We start from the raw sequence: 25,258 nt of genomic DNA on the forward strand, positions 1-25,258 counted from the left end.
CTCTCCTGGCTGAGCCTTTGTTCGCCCACCTGTCCTGGTGAAACTGGAAAGGCCTTCGGGCTACCAGTAATCCTTCAATCATTAAAAAAAACTGTAACAAAAAATTATTAAATCTGTGGTTGACTTGAATTTAAAATGAGAAATCACCACAAATAACAAACACTGCAGAACCTTTTGCCTGTTTGACGCTTTTTTTCGTTTTTGTTTTTAATTTAACTGCGTGCATCGCGTGGGACACCTCCGAATATTCGGACTCCATGTCCAGTGGGTAGGAAGTAACTAATTTGAAAAGTATTTTGCGACGTTCTTTTTGATTTTCGAAAAGTTCCAGACAGTTCTGTAGGTGTGTTTTTTTTTGTAGATTTAGGATATTTTGTAAAAGCGACTCGTTTCGATTGCTAGTATTTTATTATTATTCTAGTTATTATTTTTATTGATTAGTGCTTTTGTGGAACGTAATTGTAGTTTTGATTTCAATATTATTTTTTCTAATTCATAATATATATTTTGTGTTTTCTATAAAACCTTTCTAGTGTTTAAAATATGAACAAACTTGAATCTTCGTGTAAGTAACCCTATCAGTTTTCACATTTTCCGACGTGTTTCACATTTCCTATGTAGGTATAACTAAGTTACTTAATTGTTTCACTACTTCATAGACATTGCGGGGTCATCTACTTCAGTTAATGAAACAATTATGTTAAGGGTTTATAATTATACAAAAGTGTGTGTGTGTGTGTGCAAGTCACACACGGTAGAAGTGAAACTTATAAATAAGATATAGATATAGATATACCGACTATCTCACTACACAGGAGCATACATATGGACAATGTGTAGTAGAACGATAGTGGGGATGCTACGAAGAGTCGCACAAAGAGACCGAGAACGTCTAATGTGTTCTATCTCATTCTCTCGCCGGCTGAATCCTATACATTTATGTGTTTGTGTCTCTATGGACTTATTTTTTCGTTTCATCGAGTTTGAAATCACAACGATTCAAAGAAGTTTCACTTCAATAACTAATTGTTTTTTGTCGCAAACTAATACAAGCGTAATTTTGTATTTATGAGGTCAAAATTTAAAACCAGTGTCTATTTTCGAGACAAATATGAACGGCTGTCTTCGAGGATTCACAATGGGTCTTTTTCATCACCAGTGTCCCGTAGTCTATTGACTTACCACCTGCTTGCTGTAAATTGGAAATTATATGCGGAAACTTACTATAGGTGCCTTTGTAAGAGTCGTGTCTTCTATAGCAAACAGATCCAAATTAATGAACGACAAGAAATAAACCAAATAAATACAATTATATTATCAAATTTATTTATACAAATAGCAAGTTGTACATTAATCTTGTAATTAAAAATATCACTTGTTAATCTAAAAAACACGAAGAAGCGCTTGCACCAAGACATTAAAGGCTAAATTATTTAACGGGTGGTTTTTTTTTTTAAAACACTAACGAAAATACTAATTTACATATAAATATTAAAAACAAATCTAGGCACTTAATCGACTTATTTTTATATAGGTATTAAATTTCTATATTAAAATTTACAGGCTAAGCGTTTTTTATTATTATTATTATTATGAAGAGACTATAATCTAAGGACAGAATAATTAGGAAGCTTCCTAGATTAACATAATTTAAGAATTAAAAAAAATATATATATGTATATATATACATTATTGCAGAGATCTCAGACTAGATTCTAAGATTAAAAACAAGGTTTAAAACTCTTACATAGGTACGCTACGTGTGGATGCGATGGACAATGAATGACTTTAGCTCTACGCAAATAGATTCTAATTAATCGAAGTACCGGTAGGGTGTGTTCTAGATCCAGACAGGTTCGACCATACGTCTGTATCTCTTACAGGTCATAATTTTTTTTATTGCTTAGATGTGTGGGCGAGCTCACAGCCCACCTAGTGTTAAGTGGTTACTGGAGCTCATAGACATCTACAACGTAAATGCGCCACCCACCTTGAGATATAAGTTCTAAGGTCTCAGTATAGTTACAACTGCTGCCCCACCCTTCAAACCGAAAGGCATTACTGCTTCACGGCAGAAATAGGAAGGGTGGTGGTACCTACCCGTGTGGACTCAAGAGGTCCTACCGTCAGTAAAAATTCGTTGCCGTTTGAGTGGTGAGACGTGTTTAAACTGTGATGTCTAAGCAATCCGGTCACTGCCCGCATCGGATGGACTGTGAACACGATTATGAAGTATCGGCGTATGTAAAAGTTTTATTTTAAAATATATTTTTGAAAGAAAACGCATTTTTTTTTCCGTTTTTTTAAAAACAACTTAGGATTTAACGACGATCTCAAAACGTGAAATTTATTGATATTTCAAACAATATTTTCCACATACTTTTTCTATATTATAATCAGAATGCATAACTAACATGCCTTGAAACCTGTAGCTGTGTCCGTTCTAATACATAATCAATCAGTATGTTTTTTTAGATGTTTAAGTACATTAGGCAAATGAATAAATAAAAATATTATGAAAAATACGAAGCGATATAATTATTGTTTTTTTGTTAAAAAATGTATTTTTTATTTATTTCATTTTACAGTGTTTCAGTTTGAATAATTCGCATTCATCGCCTTTATTAACTACAAATTATTGTTTATAGTTTTATTTTTAATACATCTAGTCTTTCGTGATCACGAAATATTTTAACTAAGTCATTAGAATATAAAATGAATTAAATATAGACGTTTTTTAATGTTTAAGGTGAATTTTAATTCGGACGCATTATGAAAATCCATGAAATATCTTGTAAAATGAGTATAGTGTTTATTTATTTTTGAATTTGCCCGTCTGTTAAATAAATTATTAAATAACATTGTCTGTTTGTTAAATAGATCCGATAAATAGTCTGTACAAAAAATAATCAATTGAATATGCTATTTCGAAAAGGGCACATGTCGCATATTTTGTCAAATACGTTTTTTCATATACATGTAGTTTTGAGGCTTACCTACACCCATGTTATAATAATTCCTAATTAATTTTCAATTGCTAATTAATACTAAAATATATCTCAAAAGTTAATATTTTAAATTTTACACTGCTTTAGAAAATAATCAGTTTTTTTATTTTATTTCCTGAACATTTTACATTTTCAGAGATGTGGCCTTTTCGAAATTGCTTATTCAATTGTTTTTCGACGTGATCCAAAAGAGATTTTGAATATCTCAATCTTCTATTTACATCGAAGAAAATCTGCATAGTGGCATGCTATTTATATATAGGCACGTACGTTGTTTCAATGAATTAAAAACTAAAGCATTAATTCAAGTTATTAACAGAATGAAATATCTTCTTCAAACTTCATTTTAAGTGAAGAAAATACGAATCCCGCAATAATTGAGGATCTCTATTCGAACTTCATTGGCTCTTTAAAATTGATGCGATTAAAACTATTTTTACCGGTTATTAAATTAGCGATTTTTTTTTTCTCTCTCTCTCTCTCTAGAAGTATCGAATGCTTTTTAATTTTCACAAGGAGCTATTCGTTGACATTTTGTGCGACTACCGTCAAATTACCTGTAAAATTACTTCAATAAATGACAGCGAAAAGTTAAAAGTATTCAAAACACCGGAAACGATACGACGTAAAGTATCAAATGCGAATTTAAAATGCTAAAAATAGCTTTAGTTTTATGTCTGCGAGCGGCGAAAATCGCGGGAAATGTTACGTTGACTTATTACCTTTTTGGGTGTGCACAATATTATTTTACATATGCATGTATATTGAATGGCTATGGAATTAATGTATAAGAGTAATTCCGTGTTGGAACACGTACTTAGGACCGTTGAAACACAATACAATTATAACTGATATCCCTAAGTCTGTAATGTATGGTAACAAAATATAGGATACACACACTTAATTTGTTTCTTATTTTTTGGTTACAATTTATGAAAAAAAGAATATTGCTCGAATATTAAAACAATAATTATTAGTCTAACTATTCGTGAAATAGCTAATTGATAGGAATGATACATAACTCAGATTAATTCAAAAGTTATATCATTTATGAAATTTCGTTAATTTAGTTTTTTTAGAAAAAAAATTAAGACTTTTTAGCCTCTAAGCCCCGAAAGATAAATAAAAAAAACCTTAAAATCATTTAAACATAGGAACACAATGTTAGTTGAATGAAAATAAATCTAATAAATATTTGATTGATTTGTAAGAAAATTATAATTAATCATGCGTTTTCTATCATTCTTCTAATTTTCTTTATCGCTGGATGAAGAATCGGCATGCTTCCTTAGCGTCCAGTAATCTGAAAAAATTAAATAAAATTAGTTTAAAAATAAAATATAACACATGTAGTGTGAAAACTTAAAAATGTAATTTAGTTTGAAAACGAAAAATAAGCGCGTTTAAATAGCAACCCGAAGTTGTATTATGGGAATGAAAATATTTTTAAGTTTGTAACGATTTAAGGAGTTTTGCTTTCTGGGTTGAAACCATATTGATTGGGGTGATTGGGCGACATTTTTGCATCTTTACAGGAGAGACATTTAAAGTTTTTGGTAGGCAGCGGCTTGGCTCTGCCCATGGCATTGCTGAAGTCCATGGGCGACGGTAACGACTCACCATCAGGTGGGCAGTATGCTCGTCTGTCTACAAGGGCAATAAAAAAATAAAATTTAAAATTTGGAAAAATAATCATAACATATAAAACTTCTTCAGCTGAAATAGCAATGTAGTAAACTTAATTAAAGTTCAATTAAGAACATCGAACCGTTGATGTTAATAGGAAATAAAACGCACTTTTAATCCTTAAGATAATTGTCGCGTATTAAGCAAAATTTCGAGGCTATAGGCTCCGATAGATGCTAAATATTAGCTGAGATGTCTAGACGTGACCCGTTACGATGGTAATATAAAAACAATATAAAATCGAGTATTGATTACAAAACAAATTTTATGTTTTTTTTTATTGCTAAGATGTGTGTACGAGCTCACAGCCCGCCTGGTGTTAAGTTACTGGAGCCCATACACATTTACAACGTAAATGCGCTACCCACCTTGAGGTGTAAGCTGTTCTAAGGTCTCAGTATAGTTACAACGACTGCCCCACACCCTTCAATCCGAAGCGCATTACAGCTTCACGGCAGAAATAAGCGGGGTGGTGGTACCTACTCGTGCGGACTCACAAGAGGTCCTACCGCCAGTGACATTTAAATTAAAACGAAAATTGTTATTTCAATAGATACAATAAAAAAAAGTGCGGCGTTTTAAATTAAATGAAATGAATCTGGAATTAAATAAATATTAAATAATCAAATAAAGGTGGGCGGTAAACTGGTCTGGTTGGGATCACATCAGACACGAAAGAAGGGCTCCCACGTTAAATTGATTTATCAGAATTAGGGTTCCGCATAATGAATTCCATTTCACATTCCATGGACGTGTTTCTCGAAAGGAAATGTAGGTTGATTGTGCTGAAATCGCTCATTGTTATTCGAAAACGAACCAATTCGATTTTTTTTCTCGAAAATATTGAAATTTCGTTCACAGGTTACGCAAGTGTATCAAACAATTTTGTTTAGAGCCTTAGATAGTCTAATGAACAGGCGATGCTGAGATAGATGATATATTCACAGCTCTGTTGTTGTTAAATGGTTTCTGGAACCCAATAACAGTTTGAGACATGAGCTCGAAGTCCAAACTTCAAAACGACTGGCCCATCTGTTGGGAGACATGTACACATGACGCCAAAAATGTCTTATTGACGACAGCTTAACAGATTCCATGGCAGTTATTCCTATATAATTTTAGCGAAAGCCAGGGCCACAGTTATTATTTTAATTCATATCCTCCTGGCGTCGTAATACTCACTGCTGAGTGCAAAAATATCATAGTATTTTCTTTAGTTTTTACAAGTATACATAGCTAATTAATACTACTTTTACGGTTAATTCTTGGGTTTTTTATATATTTATTAGAATATATACATATTACTAGCGACCCGCCCTCGCTTCGCTTCGGAAAATGTAATTTATTATTGATTTCTCCACTATTTAATGGATGTTATTATACATAAAAACCTTCCTCTTCAATCACTCTATCTATTGAAAAAAACCGCATCAAAATCCGTTCCGTAGTTTTAAAGATTTAAGCATACATAGGGATATAGGGACAGAGAAAGCGACTTTGTTTTATACTATGTAGTGATATTCATACAATATTATATTGATTATTATTATATTATAATCGTACTATGTACGAGTAGTGCGTTCGGAAATTTAATAGATAAACGAATAAAAATTCAGTTTAACTTCCTACATTAAATTAAGTAGGCTAGTAAATAATATACGGCTAATATATTATATTATGAGAATGTGATCACGTTAAAATTAGATTTAAAAGTTAACGCGATACCGCCAGACAGACGTAATTAGAATCAAATTTTAATTCTTAAAGAACGGACTAATTTTAATGTACTTTTTTCATTGTCTGTTTGTTCGTTGCTTAAATAAAGAGCCTATCGGTAACATAAAAGCAATAGACGCATCTTACTTAGATTACAGATCACGTTTGCAACATTGTAATATTTTATTCACAAACGAATTTGAACTCTGTCTTCCTTGAAATAAAGATGAATAGGTAAAGAAGGTTCTTATTGCATTTTTATTATTGATTTCATTGGTGCCTGAGTACAGTTAAAGTTGTCTAGCAAAACATGCGACTACCCACAATTTTGCGTAGGTAGTGTATATTATCTAATATCTAATATATATAAAAATGAATTGCTGTTCTTTAGTCTCGCTAAAACTCGAGAACGGCTGGACCGATTTGGCTAATTTTGGTCTTGAATTATTTGAGGAAGTCCAGAGAAGGCTTAAAAGGTAGATAAATATGAAAATGTTCATAATTAAATAAAAATAACAATTTTGTTTTTCCTTTGGTGTGTCCCGCTCCGGACGGATTCCTTTTGTTTAAGTTTATTTATACAAAAGTTTAGGTCTTTTGTTTATCGATTGAGACACTACGAAGTCTGCCGGGTCAGCTAGTCTAAATATAAAATTCTTTCCAAAGCCATCTATCTGTTCTGGGGAGCGATGAGACGTTACGATCGAATTCTCAATCATAATAACGATTCTACTCCTCGGAAGCCGTGACTCATACTTCGAGTCAGAAATTGGCCAAACCACAGGGCCAAACCGTCTAAATTTGCCTGTCTCCTGCTAAACACTTAACGCCCGATAGTGTGTGAGCTCGACTGCCCATAATAAACAATTAAGTTAATCAAATTATAAAGATAATTCTCTAAAGATTATAATCTAATTATAAAGATTTTAGTCTGATTTTTATTGTAATATACACATATACGGCATGTATTGCACTGTATAACATAAATAATACACATCATAAGATAGGTACATTCTTTTGTCATTTGTTTTGTCGTGTACCCGATGATTACTCGTATAAACACGAATATTTATCTTGTGCTATACAAACAAAACAATAAGAAAGTGTAATTTTTAAACACCAAGCGATGTGAGACCGCTGTGAGACGTATGTACTCGCGAAAGAAAACCGGTCCTTATTCTCGTCTAACATAAGAAAAAACTGAACAAAAAACACACCATAAAAAGTAAGGTTATTTATCGAATGTGCTACCTGGGTTACGCAGGCTAACAATACTGAACAACAATAAAACTTAAGGTTCCTTATATTGTATTTCTTTTTTGTGGGTTATTGAAATTGACATGGTTTTTTTTAACAGACTTCAAATTAATAAATACAGTTTAATAACTATGAGAACTCGCTTAATCTGAAAGCTGAAATATAAATTAAAATGTATTTTTTTATCCGGACGATCTTGGTCAGTTATTAGTGGTATTAAGCCCACTAAGTTTTTCGCCGGGTCTTCTCAGTGGGTCGCGTTTCCGATCCGGTGGTAAATTCTGCGAAGCACGGCTCTTTCTAGGGTTCGTGTTAGCAACACCGTCAGGTTTGAGCCCCGTGAGCTCACCTACTAGTTAAGGTTACGCTGATATGGTCTCTGTAGACCAAAAAATGGTATTAGGCTAAAATTATTGTATTCACGTCTTCACGTCTTGAAGTTGATGAAAATTACGTTTCAAAAACCCATTACATAGATTCAAATCAAGCTAATCAATGTTAAGAAGAAGGCGCAATAAAGCTGTGGTGTCTATTGTAACGGTGGCCCGAGGTAAATGATCGTTGAAATAACAATAAATTTAATAAATACATTGGTTCCAGTTGTCGAAAGGAACTCTGTTTCGTAAGTAAGAAAGAGATTATCACAAATGATTCCAAAAAGCAGTAAGTGCCCGTGTAGTAAGAGAAATGTTTTTCGTTTATACCCACAATACAGTTTGATGATTCAATCTCTTATATGTTTGTAATTTTTCCGTTTTCTGATAGTCCCATTAATAAATGTGAAAATTTTAAAGTCATCGTGGATTAGCCGTATTCGTATCTAGCGATGCGACTGTGCCGTGATTCGATTCCCGATAAAATAATTTTATAATATTACAATTATTGTAATTTGCGTAATTACTGGGTATCTTATGAGCCCGCACGGGTACCTACCTACCCTACCACCGCCCTGCCTAATTCTACGTGAAGCTGTAATGCGTTTCGGTTTAAAGGGTGGGGCAGCTGTTGTACTGAGTACTGAGACCTTAGAACTTAGGTATATCTCAAGGTGGGTGGCGCATTTACGTTGTAGACGTCTATGGGCTCCAGTAACCACTTAACAGCAGGTGGGCTGTGAGCTCGTCCGTCATATCTAAACAATAAAAAAACTGAAATTTGGTGAAATAAATCAGAATGATATTTTAATATATTACAAATATCCGCGCTAATATTTTATGAGTATGGACGTGGCTTTGCCTGTTTTACATTTTCACACCCAAACTGCTGTATCGACGCTGACTAAAATCGGTATGGAAACAGTTGCGAGGGGAGTCCTCAGTTGGGTGTTGTTAATGTTGTACTTAAATCTTTTTTTTAATTGTTTACGACAGGGACGACGGCCAACAAAAAATAAACTAACTTTTACGGACCAGTCTTAGTGATCAGAATATAATCGCGCAGGAAAGGGTTTAATTCATAAACTTTTATCATTTTAAATATCAACTCTCTGACTGACTTGGCGATGAAATAGTGCTCTTGACTGCTGGTTCTTAATATCTCTAATGTACAAATTTAAATCTTATTAAGTACGTTTTTTTATTGCTTAGATGGGTGGACGAGCTCACAGCCCACCTGGTGTTAAGTGGTTACTGGAGCCCATAGACATCTACAACGTAAATACGCCACCCATCTTGAGATATAAGTTCTAAGGTCTCAGTATAGTTACAACGGTTACCCCACCCTTCAAACCGATACGTATTACTGCTTCACGGCAGAAATAGGCAGGGTTGTGGTACCACCCATGCGGACTCACAACAGGTCCTACCACCAGTAAAAACGTACGTATTATAACCTCTTCGGATCCGACGGCACAAGGAATCTTATTTTGAGGACAGATGACCGTGTCAAACTTGTCTCTGGTTATTATTTAATTATTATGGCTACTCTAGTATACCGTAGCCAATTACTGTCAAAGGTGAGTCGACAAAGGAACTATTTATCATTACATTCGATATTAAGCACCGTACCTAACAAACACTATCTCGGCGAAATCAGATGGCAGGTCAGATAATTCGTTTTCTATAAGATCTTAATTGTATTTTTTTTGTGTTCATTCAGAAATCAAAGAATGCAAGAATATTTAATGCAACACGATTAACAGATGCATGTTTTGGATACAGATATCTTTTCCTAGAGGCGTTTTAATAAAAAGATTTCTGTCCCAACGTTTTTGTATAGCCATTATTTTAAATCGCCTGCAAATTATGTTAATTTGTATTGAAATACATGTCTGGCTAGATTCTTGATTAAAATGTATAATGAGGTGGGTAGATAAGTATTGAATGGTAAATTACAATATGTCCATGTTTACGTTAACTATTATTATACATAATTGTTACCACATATCTTCGTTGTACGCTGTCCACGATTTTAATAATTATTTTGTAATCTGCCTTCAGACAGTAGCTTCCACGTTGATAGTATTATCATTGTTTTTGCCAAAAAGTTTATTTCGATTATGACATTTAGTAAAATGGTCTTAGGGCTCATTATTGATTCGTATATTCGTTTCGTTTCGCATGTGCCTTAATACAAGTTTATCAAAAAAGCTCCTGCCTAAGCTCGTCATGTTGTTGTAGTCCTAGGGTACCCCGCTGGTACATAGGGCCCTCACAAGTTGTCTCCACTTTACCCTGTCTTGCGCTTGCTCTTTGACATCACTCCAGGTCACGTTGGCAGTTCTCATCTCACTCTCTACGGTGCGTCGTCAAGTGTGTACAGGGCGACCAGGTCTTCTCCTGCCAAGCGGTTGCCACTCAAACGCGATTGATGCTGCGTTGACTCCGCTGCGCCGTAGAGTGTGTCCTATCCAACGCCATTTCCGATGAGCAATGTCTTGCGCGATGGGATTTTGGTCACATTTAGTCCAAAGGTCCTTATTAGAGATAGTGACTGGCCAGAAAATGCGGAGTATCGACCTCAAGCACTTATTTACAAATACCTGCAGTCGGTTCGTGAGTGTCTTGGTCACTCTCCAGGTCTCACATCCGAAAGCTCGTCATGCATTCATATTACTATAACATAATATTTTGTTATACGAGAATGTGCAAGTATCAACAAACTTTCAACTTAATCGCATAAGCAACGCATTTACAGTTGCGTAAATAAGAATTTGAAACTGTCCGCATATTTAATATTTAAGCTCTATATCAAAACATTTTTACTCTGAGCACATTGGCACTATAATTGTAAAGTTTATTAGAATTTAAAAAACACGGAACACATGTTTATTATCAGATCAGATTGAAAAAGTTATTGAATATTTCCTAATCGAAGGATTTGTTGGTGATCTAATTTTATCATGCAAGTCACTGTGTTGCCAGCTTTGAACTGCCTAGAATGCATCTGTTTTCGCCATGTCAACACTCACTTTTTTCCGAGAACCAGTCTTTCTACGTAAATATTTCTGCATGCTACCGCCATTATCCTTTTGACAGATCTATTTTGATTTTGCAAACGCATACTGTGGTATGAATGGAACTTTTTTTTTCATCCTAAACACCTGGCAAGCCTAGTCGCAAATTACACGTACATCTATTATATGTAATTGTGAAAATAGGAATTAGGATGAGGACCTTGGGAAGCTGTGTGGAAAAAGTAAAATCATAATTCTATAGATCGATGATGGGGACATAAAATGGTGGTAGTTCAATAAAATCTGAAGCGGTTATTGCTGCTACTTTTAGTGCACCTGGTTTTAACAGTCTCCTATATATCACGACATGAACCTAGCTTCAGATAAGAGTTCGAAGTTTCAATTGTATCCTAACACTCTTGTCCAATCCTTCCTAAAGCAGGACATATGACTGCTTCATGAAGGTTTTTTTTTATTGCTCTATTGGGTAGACGAGCTCACAGCCCACCTGGTGTTAAGTGGTTACTAGACTCAGAGACATCTACAACGTAAATGCGCCACCCACCTTGAGATATAAGCTCTGAGGTCTCAGTACAACGGCTACCTCACCCTTCAAACCGAAACGCATTACTGCTTCACGGCAAAAATAGGCGAGGTGGTGGTACCTACCCGTGCGGGCTCACAAGAGATCCTACCACCAGTAATTACGCAAATTACAATTTTGTGGGTTTTATTTTTTACACGATGTTATTTCTTCCCCGTGGAAGTCAATCTATTCGTGACAGGGAAGATCGAGGGAAAGAGACCGCGCGGGCGCAGTCCGACAAGTTGGTTCGACCAAATCCGCACCACACTAGAGATCCCATTCCACGACGCCCTTCATGCGGCCAATGATTGGAGGCGCTGGCGGGACATCACAAGGAATAAAATCATGTCGAATTATAATGGTCACGACCCTCAGCAGTGAGGAAACGACGCGAGGAGGAGGAGGAAGTCAATCGTGAACATTTGTTAAGTACGTATTTCATTAGAAAAATTGGTACCCGCCTGCGGGATTCGAACACAGGTGCTTCGCTAGATACGAATGCACCGGACGTCTTGTCCTTTAGGCCACGAAGACTTCGAGAACACGCGAGAAATATAGATAGATACATGGATGTAATTTCATCGAATAGAATCGTGGTATGTATCCGAGGGTGCTCAAAATATGCCCAATCATAACCAAAGCATACCTTGTCCTCCAATTAATATACCCACGGGCAGTCATCGCGCAAATTGATTTTACATGTCAATAAATAAATCAATATTTACTAACAATCGCGCCACGTTAACTGGTCCCGTGATAAGTTCATAAAGAACTTGTGTTACAGGTACCAGATAACGGATATAAATGTAAGATTTTTATTATACACATACATATATTTAATATACATCCATAACCCTGGAAAATACATTTATATTTATCATACAAATATTTTCCCTTGGCGGGATTCGAGCCCGCGACCCCCTTGTGTAGTGACCATGTCACTTACCGCTACACCAGACGGCCGTTAAATATATTGAATATTGAATATAATAATATTGAAACTCAACTTGCAACTGTTACAATATTTTTAAACGCTTTATTCAGCTTCATATGTATGGAAGTTTCATTCTTTGTAACGCAATCTTTGAACGTGATTTTCACCAAAACGAATATGTCTGATCAACTTAAAAATCTGCACACCAAGGACCGTTGGCAATGCAATAAGTTTATAAATCCGCTCTTATATCCTGACCAGTATCGACAGGATAAAAAAAAGAACGAAATTAATTGTTACTTCGGTTCGTTATTTTAGTGTGTTTTTGTTTTACGTTTATTTATTCAATCGGAAAGCTTGTTTTCGTTTTGAATATTTTTAAATTACACCAATTCCCTTCGCCGACCTTTAAAATTGCTTCGATAAATAGAAATGATTGAACGAATGGCTATTAAACAGGAGCAGCGTGTTAATTGATAGCTTCCTGTTCCTGTTGGCCTGAATAAACAAATCACTATTTAGAATCTAAATTAGTCAATACAACGTTTAATTTTTTTTTAACTTAAAGTAAGGTGGGAGGTTTAGTCTATATTTTTCCGTAGACTATTAAAAGTTCAATTGAACGAGTTCAAGCCAACGGTAAAGACAAGTGACCGCCTTTCTTATGAGGCGATGTGTTCACGCGGATTTGACGGGTCGATGTTTTTTAATTTTGAAGACTTCGATGTTCGGGTGCTTTGTTTCTCCAGTTACTACATATTTGTAACTAACGAAAAAAATAGTAGGTTTTTTTTTGGTCAGACGGAAATGGGCGGAATCCCACCCTCCACCGGGGATGGCAGGCCGAGCATGTCGGAGTCGAACCGACTAAAACCTCCTGTCGCTCAACAACCAACGTCTGAGCCTCGCATGAGACAGAACTCATGAAAAGGCAAAGGGGCTAGAGTGAAGCGTTTAGTGCGGAGCACATCTCTCCCATCACCCTCCCCCTCTGGATGGCGGGCCGGCGGTCGTCGGCGCCACGACCACCAGCCCTCTCGCTCGGCAAGTATGGTAGGTACGATTTTAGGCAGTTCGTGTATAAGGTAATCACTATTATAGTAGCAATTACAGTGTATCACAATATAGAGAGTCATCGTCTCCTCCTTACATCATGATCCTCAGTGCTGAGGGTTGTGACTGCTACGGAGCACTTTTATTCGGACTATGTTCCTCTTTTTTTTCCTGTCCTCGGCGCAGTGGATGGCGACATTGATGCTGGAGTCCATTGTCGTCTTAATTTGACTAAACCAGCGCATGGGACTACGCGCGCTTGGCCTTGCACTTACTTCTACTATGCCTATGATGAGTAGTTTTTCGAGATTGTCCCCCTTCTTCGCTGTATAGAAGATTAGTATAATTATTTATGTAATGATTGACATCATTTCGGGTTCAACTATATATCAGTATCTGAGAGGCGAATGTCGTCCTGCAACTGCGTGAAGAATTTCACATTTCGGCAAAACGATTTCGTATTTCGATCTTTAAGTTTTCAATAATACAGACGAAGAATAGCTCATATTTAAAAGGTTTCCGTTTTTGAGCGACCGAGCCATAGCTTCTCCACGGCTATATTTAATCTAGACTTTAACAGTTTTAAGTTGAAATCGAATTAATCCGAAAAATACCAATATACTTAGTCAGCGACTTAGTGAATGACTAAACCGCATATGTTAAAATTGTACTATGTGCAGAACTGATTTTTGTTCTGTAGTCATTACCTCAGATTTGCAGAAAATTTTCTTGTATTTATATTCATTCGACGTATTGATATATATATTTTGATAAATAAAAGTCACATTTTTATGTATGTTTGTCCTCTATGCATTCCTAAGCCATTCACTCCGCTGAGATGAGACCATTTAGGTACTTATTAACTCCATGGATGAGACTCAGTATAGTTGTTGTTTGCACGACAAGGATGGTTTTTGTTATAGTACCTTCGAAGTACGTTAGATGGCACGTGAATAATTTAAAGACATCTAGCTTTCGCTTATCAATCTATAATTTCCAGTTCTTCTGGGTTGTAGCGTATGTCCGTCCATATTAATATAGTCTTCGCTAAGTAGATAACGAATTGATAGTATTGACTGAAAGCATCTGTGAAATACGTGCTTGAGCAAAATCGCAAATGTCGCATCGAATTTCATTATTTTAACAGTACGACAATATAAAAATGGCAATGAGCCCACAAGTTCCCGGAATATTTTGTGCAAGTCTTCGACATTCGTGAGTGTCATTATCGAATTGCCATTGGGTGATCCATTCGAGGAATCGAACCCCTGATATATTTCATCAAATTCCCGGTTGGCTCGTAATTAAATATCGATTTCATACAAAAAGACATCATGTACCGCATTATCGATTGATCTTTATCGCATATTCGGGTGAGGTTTACCAAGATTTATTTCGATAGTGCCTCGTCTTTTTCTTGTATTTTCTCTTACAAACTGAGAGCGATGGAAATAATAACAAAAATCCCGTCAAGAGAAAAATGCTTTTTATTTTCAATTAAAATCCAACGTGCCCATTTGACCATTTAGGCCATTTCATTTTGGAAGTCGCTTATTGAAAATAACAATTACTATTTAAACTAAATACAGTTAAAGTTAAGTGTTTCCTTAATGTTACGCATGTCAACAAATGTTCAAGACGGTATTAAAGAGAATTCATGACCAAGCTACCCCCGTTTTCTACTATAAATACGAGTGACTATTGTCGCTCAAAAATTAACCCATAGACACAGTCCACTGAGTTTTTCGCCGGATCTTCTCAGCGGGTCACGTTTCCGATCCGGTGGTAGATTCTGCGAAGCACTGCTCTTGCTAGGGCCAGTGTTGGCAACACTCCCGGTTTGGGACCCGTGAGCTCACCTACACGTCAAGGAGAAGCTGAAATAGCCTCTCAAGGCTATCAGCATAGGTAGGGAAAAAAAAACGCTCAAAACATTCTGTCTCGACAGCAGACTGGGGCCGAGCTCTCTGTTGTTATCTCTATACACTTGAAATGTAATAAATGGAATTCATTGGAAAAGTGAGCCTTAATTACTGTCACTATGGAAGGAAATGATAATGGCATCAGTGATCCTAAGGTCACCATTTTACAAACACCATGGAAAAAACCTGTACTCCGTTATATTTTATTGTTTTTTTTTAAGCTCAAAAATCTTTTCACATAATTATTTTTAGTTTGGTATCAATATTATAATCCGCATGCATTTCATTATTTTCTTAAGAACATCACCCGTACACAAGGATTACACAATATCGGTTTATTATACAACACGAAAAGGATTTTGTTTACCAAAACATTCGCCACGCACCGACGCTATGTTGGATCCCGTTAGTATTAGTTCAACAACCTCACATCTCTATGGTGACGTTGCGAAAAACATTTTTTTTCTTTACCTTAATATACATGACAATTAAAAGTAGCATTTAAATATGAAGTTATGTTGAAACATAGTTTAATTTTTGCCATAATCTTTGTGAGTTCAGGTTAAGGTGCATATAGTATACAAGAGACACTTAATATTAAGCGGATTTTGAACTAGGACTTCCTGTCCTATTTCATACAATAGAGTTGAGATTTCGATGTCATATCTCAAGGTAGGATGAAATTCACTACGAGTCAATGGCGGTAGGGCGTCTTATGAGCCTTCTTGGGTAGGTATCATAGCCCCGCCTACTTCTGCCGCGAAATTAAAGCGTTCCGGTTTGAAAGACGAGGCAGCCGTTGTACTATGAAACGAACACTTACGACTCATGTCTCAATGCGGATGACGGCATTTACATTGCTGATGTCTATTGGCTCCGGTAACCACTTTGCGTCATTTAATCCGTGAGCCTGTCTACGCATCTCAAGAAAATACCGATAGTTGCTCGATAGTTTTGATTGAAAGCACCGTGTCCAATTGGATTATGAATAATATACGGGTATTGTGGGAAATAAGTACTTTAAATACATTGTCCCTAGATCACTCCACTGTATAAGTTGACAACATTCCTCGACACGCTTATTGGTAGAATCGATTATGTACGCTCTGGTAACACCGAACCCATTACGGTCAGGATCAGAATGGCTTACCAACAATTATTTTTAGCCGGCCAGTTGCTTAATACTGGGGATGCTGTAAGCGTGCATAGTTTATTAATAACTTTATTTTAAATGATGATAGTATAGATTTTTTTTCGTATACGGATCAAGCGTAAAAAATGATTGTTTTTTATTCGTAATTTTCATTTTCGCACACAACGACTAAGCTCTTTCGTTTTATTTAAGCAGAAACAAAATTAATTTACTCCAAAATTGGTAGTTTACAGCAAACTAAAATACAAAACACATTAAAGCTATACATATTTGTTTAATAAATACAAGAGCGGTGTAAAGTATAGAACGCTAGTACACCTGTGTAACCCAACACCGATTCGTAGGTACAGCATTTGTTGTGTTTGAGAACTTACCATGCTGTAGGGTTGCCAAGCTTAACCATTTAAAAATGTTAAAAAAATGTAAGAAAAAAATACAAAGTTAAACAATTTTAACAATCTCATTCGAATCTCTTCGCTTAAAACGTTTATGATTTTAAATCACGTTTCATTTTGCGTGTTCCAAAGAATCTGTTTCATATAATCATTTAGGAGGTTTATTACATTACGTACCGCAAAAGATACATTAAAAGCAGTAAATTCGTGTGTGTCACAGACGCGAGAATGCAAGTTGGAAATTGAGCACGTGTGGACGGTGTTTCCTGTAGCTCGGATCCCGTGGACACTACTGCGTGGATGGACTTTCAGTAGAAAATTCAGTTGTGGCCTATAGGAATATTTTTTTTTTCCCTACCTAATCTGATAGCCTTGAAAGGCTATTTCACCGTAACCTTAACTAGTAGGTGAGCTCACGGGGCTTAAACCGGAGTGATGCTAACACTGACCCTAGCAAGAGCAGTGTTTCGCAGAATCTACCACCGGATCGGAAACGCGACCCACTGAGAAGATCCGGCGAGAAACCCAATGGGCTGTGTCTATGGGTTAATTCGCTCGTCGAGCCCTTCGTCGCAAGCGACTGGTTTAGGAATACTGGGGACCGGACCTTTAAACGAGACCATAGGATTGCACCACGGTAAAAAGAAAGGTATTGGTGCTTAAAGCATACCTTAACATTAACAGCCCTAGTTCATAGCGCGTGCCTCGTGTTGTGATAAGCATGCGTAACAAGGAACCACAGTTATCAGGCCACAGCAGTTCAATGACCTAAATCTACTTAGTTTTCTCCCTGCCATGTTACGCAAGGGAAAAAAATACGTAATATTTGAAGCGCCTTCATAAAATAACATTCCATTATCCAAATTTCGTAAGCATATGAAATTACGTAGATATTTTTTTGGCTTTTCATCTTTACACTCTATAAATGTAAATTATAACTGATTTCAATTTTACCGATATTTAAATACGTGTCTTCTGTACTATGGGAACTGGGAAACCACATACAAGATAAACATCGATTATCTTTAACACTGATTCAAATCGATTCCGAACCCTGTGTTGTATTACCATTCTCACTAACAATTAAACCGTTGATTTTTTTTTATTGCTTAGATTAATGGACGAGCTCACAGCCCACCTGTTGTTAAGTGGTTACTGGAGCCCATAGGCATCTACAACGGCTGCCCCACCCTTCAAACTGAAACGCATTACTGCTTCACGGCAGAAATAGACAGGATGGTGGTACCTACCCGTGCGGACTCACAAGAGGTCCTACCACCAGTAATTACGCAAATTATAATTTTGCTGGTTTGATTTTTATTACACGATGTTATTCCTTCACCTTGGAAGTCAATCGTGAACATTTGTTGAGTACGTATTTCATTCGAAAAATTGGTACCCGCCTGAGATTCGAACACCGCTGCGTCGCTCAACACGAATGCACCGAACGTCGTATCCTTTAGACCACGACGACTTCTAAAATCTAAAATCTTCTGAATCGATAAATACATTGAGAACAGCGCTTGTTCCCTTAAAACCGCCTTTTCAAAGGTCCTCCAATTTCAGATACTTGACCTCTCTCATGAAAATAAGCTCCGGTGCCTTGATTTTGTTACTTGTTTTGGATAGCAACCCGACAAACGCTCCCATAGGGTACGGTGGCCACCTCCGGTGGGAGCGTCACGCTCGCCGCTTCCGTTCCGCACGAAGAAGCAACGGAATTTTTATTCTCATTATTCCAACCATGACCTGGGAAACTTGGAAACGAATTTTTGAATTGTAACGTATTTTGGCCGTCTCGAATGTTGACTGACGTTTCGGTGGCTATGATTGCGAGATAATTTTCAACAGACTACTTCAGGATCAACGAAAATGAGTCTATAGAGCGCCTTGTCGTTCAGGGCAAAGTAGAAGGCACCAGACCGCGTGGAAGGTTGCCCGTGCGATGGACCGACCAGATCAAGTCGGCAGTTGGCGGTTGTTTGCGTGAGTGTACCAGGCTCACCACAAACCGGGAGAAGTAGTGATTGCTCGTGAGGCGCATAACATCTGCCCACAGCAATGATGCCAGATGACGGCCACGACCGCTCTGGCAAGAGTGATACGACATACGATACCTCAGGATCATAGCTAGCATATGCGTAATTTGAAGCGATTGAGGTTCTTTTTTAAATATGTTGCCCAGTTTCACCGGGACATGTGGGCGAAGAGGGGCTCAGTCAGGAGGGGTGAGATTTGCTGACAACTGCCTGAGCGCCTCCAAAAGAGACTTAACTACTCAAGGGCTGGACGCTGCTTCGCCAATGCATCTACTATCGGATTGGCGGTATTTATATGCCAATTTACAAACGATGGATTGTAACTGCTACATTACGCAGGTAGTAGGAGAACGGTTTTTAATAGGTTTATCGACGGCTAGGGCACAGCCAAGCCGTTGTCCACCGCTAAAGAATCCTTTCAATTCTCACTTTAAGAAGAACACGTCAAAACACTGAGGTAGTGTTGAGAAGTGGAAATAAATTCAAAGGCAGGTGGATACGTTGAAAAAAGGAGCTGAAACGCATCACTGCTCCACAGTAGAAAATGTAACAGGTACAAGTACAAATGTACAAGACAAGCAGGTATCATGCGGGCTTACAATACTTAAAACCAGAAGGGTCATATTAGAACGATAATCACTTTCAACGTCAAAAGTCAAATTAGTTAATGTAACGTAACAAAAGTCCGAACAGATATCCAACCTTAAACCCTTAAATACCCTAGTGTCTGATATTTAAAGTAAAGTTCGTTTTTCACGATCTGAGTCCGTCGCTTCACATAAGCAGTGCCCGTGTGAATTGACACAATAATAGACAACAATGTGGGCGCTCTGTACTCTATTATAGCCCTGTACTGTGGACTTGTGCATTATTGTGCGGCGTTGCATTATCTGTTCGATCTGTACAGACTTCCTCGTATTGTTACTACGTATATTACGATTGACAAGGCGGCCCGATTTGTAAGTATTATGTTGTATAAAAATGATTCGAACGTTTGAGATATAATATTTTGTAATACTAATTAAACTCAGCCCGGTTTGCTGGTCAATCTTTCATGTCATAGTATCACCCGCTAGGATAGTCGATAGACTTTTATACATACATAATATTTTTTTGTTTGAACAAAATGTAATAAGATAAACCTCCATTTTACGTTTTGGACTCTTTCCAGAGCTCTATTTCCATCGCTTGTCAACTCCAGTACTCGTCTTCTATTCTGTACTATTCGCATACTTAATGATTCTCGTGTTATATTCCTAAGTTTTAATGTAGCCCATCTGTCTATAGTGAACGGTCTCTTTTATACCACCGAATTAGTTGATCGATTTCAATTTTAAATTTAAAAACGTACGAGGATTAAGTTTGGAAGCTGGTTCGTCACCAAAGACAAGGAGCTGATGCATCTGAGCACGCAAATCTGCGGCTAAGAATAGTGAGGCTGAATCTAAGTAAGGTGAAGTAAATAGCTGGAGAAGAGAATACAGTAAGCAAACTAACTTAAGCGGTAGGCAGCGGCTTGGTTCTGCCCCTGGCATTGCTGAAGTCCATGGGCGACGGTAACCACTCACCATCAGGTGGGCCGTATGCTCGTCTGCCTACAAGGGCTAAAAAAAAAATTAAAAATAAAGAATTGATATCAAGTTCCGAAAAACCAGCTTTATTCGTACACATTTTTTTGGTCAACAAACAATAAAATACCTCATGATTCAAGTGGTACAGATTTAATGTGACAACTATAAATCTCTCAGATCCTAATGAGCACGTGCGTTAAAGCACCTGTAGCTTCTTTGTATCCCGTAGTGTGTAATAAATTATTAGAGGTGAACAGTTATACATAATATATTTAGAATAAAATATATATAATGTCATTACTGGTGGTAGGACCTCTTGTGAGTCCGCGCGGGTGGGTACCACCACCCTGCCTATGTCTGCCGTGAAGCAGTAATGCGTTTCGGTTTGAAGAGTGGGGCAGCCGTTGTAACTATACTTGAGACCTTAGAACTTATATCTCAAAGTGGATGGCGCATTTACGTTCTAGATGTCTATGGGCTCCAGTAACCACTTAACACCAGGTGGGCTGTGAGCTCGTCCACAAACCTAAGCAATAAAAAAAAATTAAAAAGAAATTGAGAGTTATTTGTTTTACCGGAAACGTTCATTAAAATATGCAAGGTTACAATCTCGTAGACATAAAAAAAATTCGGTCAATAAGTCTGGTGTTTGAAGGGAAAGTTATTACGACTTTCTCTGTGCTTGCTTTCGTGATTACGGTAGAAGGAATATCAATGTTTGCGTTTATTTTAATGCGATATCGACTAAAGTTAAATCGTAGGAAGGTCATGTGCGTACAGAGCATATATGAGCCGTCAATTATCAAAGTAGGCAATCTGTGCATTTGGACAAAAAAATGTTATTGATATAGCAATACAGATTGATTTGAATATAATCGTCTCCTTCAAAGAATACGGTTCAAAACCTGCATTAAATAAAGTATTAACTTAACCTGTTCTTTATCTAAGATGTCGTTCAGAAGAGTTTTGTGACTGCCAATTGAATACAAAGTCAATAATTCGTTTTTCTGATTTACCAATAATTGTCCAAAAGTCACATTGACGGCTTTGATAATAGTCGACTCATATTCCACAAACAAAAAAAACCCCTTTTATGATTCATGAACCGCTTGATTACGAATTAGTTGCACAACTTCAAAAGTCAAAGTCGTGAACGTCGTGACGTTGATTTCATTTTAAAATATGGCCGTGTACAAACGACTTTGTTTCATTATAGGAACGTTAACCTAAAGGTTGCCTGATCGCAAGTTATTACTGTAGCTCATGAACGCGGGTGATCCGAAGAAGAAATATCCAAAAATATTGCTATTCATTGATATGTATATTAATATTATTCTTTACAAATTTAAAGTTCGTGAAACCGTCTGGCACGTCTAATATAGTATTTTCGCATTAAAAGTGTTTCCCATTACAATTCCCAAAAATATTCCAAATTGAGTGAATATACAGAATCATTTTTGGTATCACCAATTTTCTCATAAATACTGTCAAAAGAGCGTAGTTTAGTTTTTTTTTTTTTTTACTTTACCTATATTTTGACTACTATTAACAAAATTAATACATAACTTAATCTTAATGTAAAAGACAAATAATGCAACTGGCAAGAAATAAAAAATAAATGTTGCAAAGATGATAAATTTATTGATAGCCCATCTCTTTCTATTTCCAGCTTTAGACAGAGAGAGAGAGAGAGAAAATAAAAAATAAATGTTGCAAAGATGATAAATTTATTGATAGCCCATCTCTTTCTATTTCCGGCTTTAGACAGAGAAAGTAGGTGAAACGACACGGTCGTACGATAGTGTAACCATAGCCTTACGTGATGGCAAATAATAAAGACATATCGTCTTCTCGCGTTAAAACTGTATATCTCAAAACTTACAAATTGTACTCCTGTAAAATTAAATAATAATTTTACTCCTGTAAAATATCACATGTTAAACCTGAGTGTTAAAGGTCTTTATTATTTGCCACCACGTAAGGCTATGGTTACACTATCGTACGACCGTGTCGTTTCACCTACTTTCTCTGTCTAAAGCTGAAAATAGAAAGAGATGGGCTATCAATAAATTTTCGTGCAGACAATAACAGAGGAAACCTTTGGGCGCTCCGTTAGCTTCGCGAAGCTTGATTCATACAGTCGAAAACGATTAAAATTTTTGAGATTTTATTCGGTTGTATGCAAAATAAAATCTTTTGATTCATCTTATTTGTCATGATCTGATCAAATGATTGCTGACTCATGTAATTTAAGGTAGCCTTTTTGGGCGTTGGTGTGTTAATTTTTCTGCATTTTAATTCTTAGCTTTTTTTCTGTACCTGGTCGTTGGCAGCCAATCGGCTTTTCGAACTACCCGCGATTTGGTAGGTGAGCCCACGGGCCTCAACCTGGGAGGAATTTCTAACACTAGCCCCAGCAAAGGCAGTGCTTTACTCACTGAGTTTCTCGCCGGATTTTCTCAGTGATTTGCGATTCCGATTCGGTAGTAGATTCAAGGAATCTATTATTAATTTTATCAGGTTGAAACTTCCGAAAGAGATGAGCTCACCTTCCGATTCACGCGAAGTTGGAAAAGCCCCTTAGGCTACCAACGATTTGGTAAGGTAAAAAGCAGTTCTTCGCTGAGTCTATCACTGGATCGGAATCGCAATGCTTACAATAATGTATATTAGTTTTAAATTGTTTGTTTACATTAATTCAAAGTGAACTATCGTTTGCTATTTTTTAACAAAACTTCAACAGTTTTATCGAAGTATTAAAATTTTAATTTTTCAAAAATAAATAAACAAAACGGTGTCCAAGTAAAACAAGCAAATCCGGTTCGACACTCGCTTAGCAACAAAAATTTAGTAATTTGCATTTTTTTTTATATCTATCTTTTTTTTATTGATCGAAGTGATGACCTATAAATTCTAAACGCAAACACGTCAACAAGATAACCAACCTAGATTTAAACGGGTCAAGTGAGACACGCCCAGAAACATTCTTGTTTATTTACTTACTTCGTGCAGTATGGAATTTAAGCCGATCCTCTATCTACTTATCAGCAAATAGATTTATCGATTTATGTTATTGGCTCTTTAAAATAACCATTAACACAGTTTTTTTTTCCGAATTGTGTAGTGTTCATATTTATTTAACAAAATGATTAATATGGCATCGAGCACTCGTGAACGCAATTCCCATAACCTAAATGCGGTTTTTTTTATTGCATAGATGGGTGGACAAGCTCACAGCCCCCCTGATGTTAAGTGGTTACTGGCCATACCCACCTTGAGACATAAGTTCTAAGGTCTCAAGTTTAGTTACAACGGCTGCCCCACCCTTCACGGCAGAAACAGGCAGGGTGGTGGTACCTACCCGTGCGGATTCACAAGAGGTCCTACCACCAGTAAATCTAACCTAACAGTAACCTAAATACGGTGTCTTATGAGTACCAAAGTCGACGAGCCTGTGTTACTCTTAGATGAACGATTCAACGACATATCACTGTAAAAAAACTATTGTGAGCTATTGGTTGTGTTTAAGCTATATAAATGTTTTATTATCAAAAAGAAAAATCGATTTCAACTATATAAATTGAGAAATACATAATAAGAAATACCAACTTACAGATAAAAAAGAATGATCGAATAGATTCACCCAGCAAAAAGTTAACACACAAAAAGAAGGCGCATTCATAACCACCTCCTTTTTTGAAGTTGATTAAAAACAAAGATACGGGGCTACGTCTCCAGAAATTTCAACTCTATGGCTTACGATTATACGAACGTATTTTGTATCAGATGCGTTTGCAGGTGAACCAATTCGGTTAGAATAGAAATTAAGAATCACAGATAGAAGTCTGAGCAAAACCTGAATTTTGTTTGTGTTCTCCGAAGCTTCCGAGAGTAACGTGTCTGATAATACAAAAAAAAAACAACAAAAGTTTTGTTAGTGATGTCTTATTTATGTATTTTTATTGAAACTAGTGGTCGCCCGGTAGTAGAAATTCGACTATAATTAATTTAAATTATAAGTTTGAACATTATTAAGGGTCTATTGTCAAAGACTATCATAGCCCTCTATATTAACAAATTTCGCCACGGCTACACTATAGATACATAATATTGAAGACAAACAATATCAGTATATTCTGAAATTGACCACAGACTAAACAATAAGCAAAAAAGTTTAAATGCGTGTGTGTCAAATACATGGTAAGGTGTGTAATGTTCTTTTTATTGATTTAATGTATTTTTATGTATAATTGTAAAAAAATATAAGCATTCTGCACTCCTTCTCTATATTCTCCATAAGTGTGGGAAATTTCATACTCCTCCGTCCGCACAATTTTCGTAAAAAGAGGTACAAAGTTTTTTCTTCACGTATTAATTTAATGAAGATACCAGATCATCTTTATCTGTTCTTCAATATTTTAGGAAAATACTAAGGAGTAGATAAAAGTATCTATTAAATCGGTAGATGTTGGAGTCTCAACGAATTACATAAGAATCGAACATAGCTTTAGTTTTGTGCTGTAAATTTTAATAATTCTAATTTT

At 36.4% G+C, this 25,258-nt stretch overlaps 1 protein-coding gene and 1 long non-coding RNA gene across 2 annotated transcripts in view; both read right to left on the bottom strand.

The window, feature by feature from the left end:
• Positions 1-1,304: 1,304 nt before the first annotated feature.
• LOC149499584 (uncharacterized) overlaps positions 1,305-25,258 on the bottom strand; it is a 138,304-nt gene continuing 114,350 nt past the window's right edge. The window contains exon 2 of the long non-coding RNA XR_016325663.1: positions 1,305-2,996. This is a non-coding gene — a long non-coding RNA (uncharacterized LOC149499584). The remainder of the gene's footprint in view (positions 2,997-25,258) is intronic.
• LOC114252644 (uncharacterized) overlaps positions 1,305-25,258 on the bottom strand; it is a 30,522-nt gene continuing 6,568 nt past the window's right edge. The window contains exon 2 of the mRNA XM_028187217.2: positions 1,305-4,311. Coding sequence (XP_028043018.1) covers positions 4,256-4,311 — 56 coding nt within the window. The 3' untranslated portion in view covers positions 1,305-4,255. The remainder of the gene's footprint in view (positions 4,312-25,258) is intronic.

This window comes from Bombyx mandarina, chromosome A1 (assembly GCF_030267445.1).
Source record: "Bombyx mandarina strain Sakado chromosome A1, ASM3026744v2".
NCBI lineage: Eukaryota > Metazoa > Arthropoda > Insecta > Lepidoptera > Bombycidae > Bombyx > Bombyx mandarina.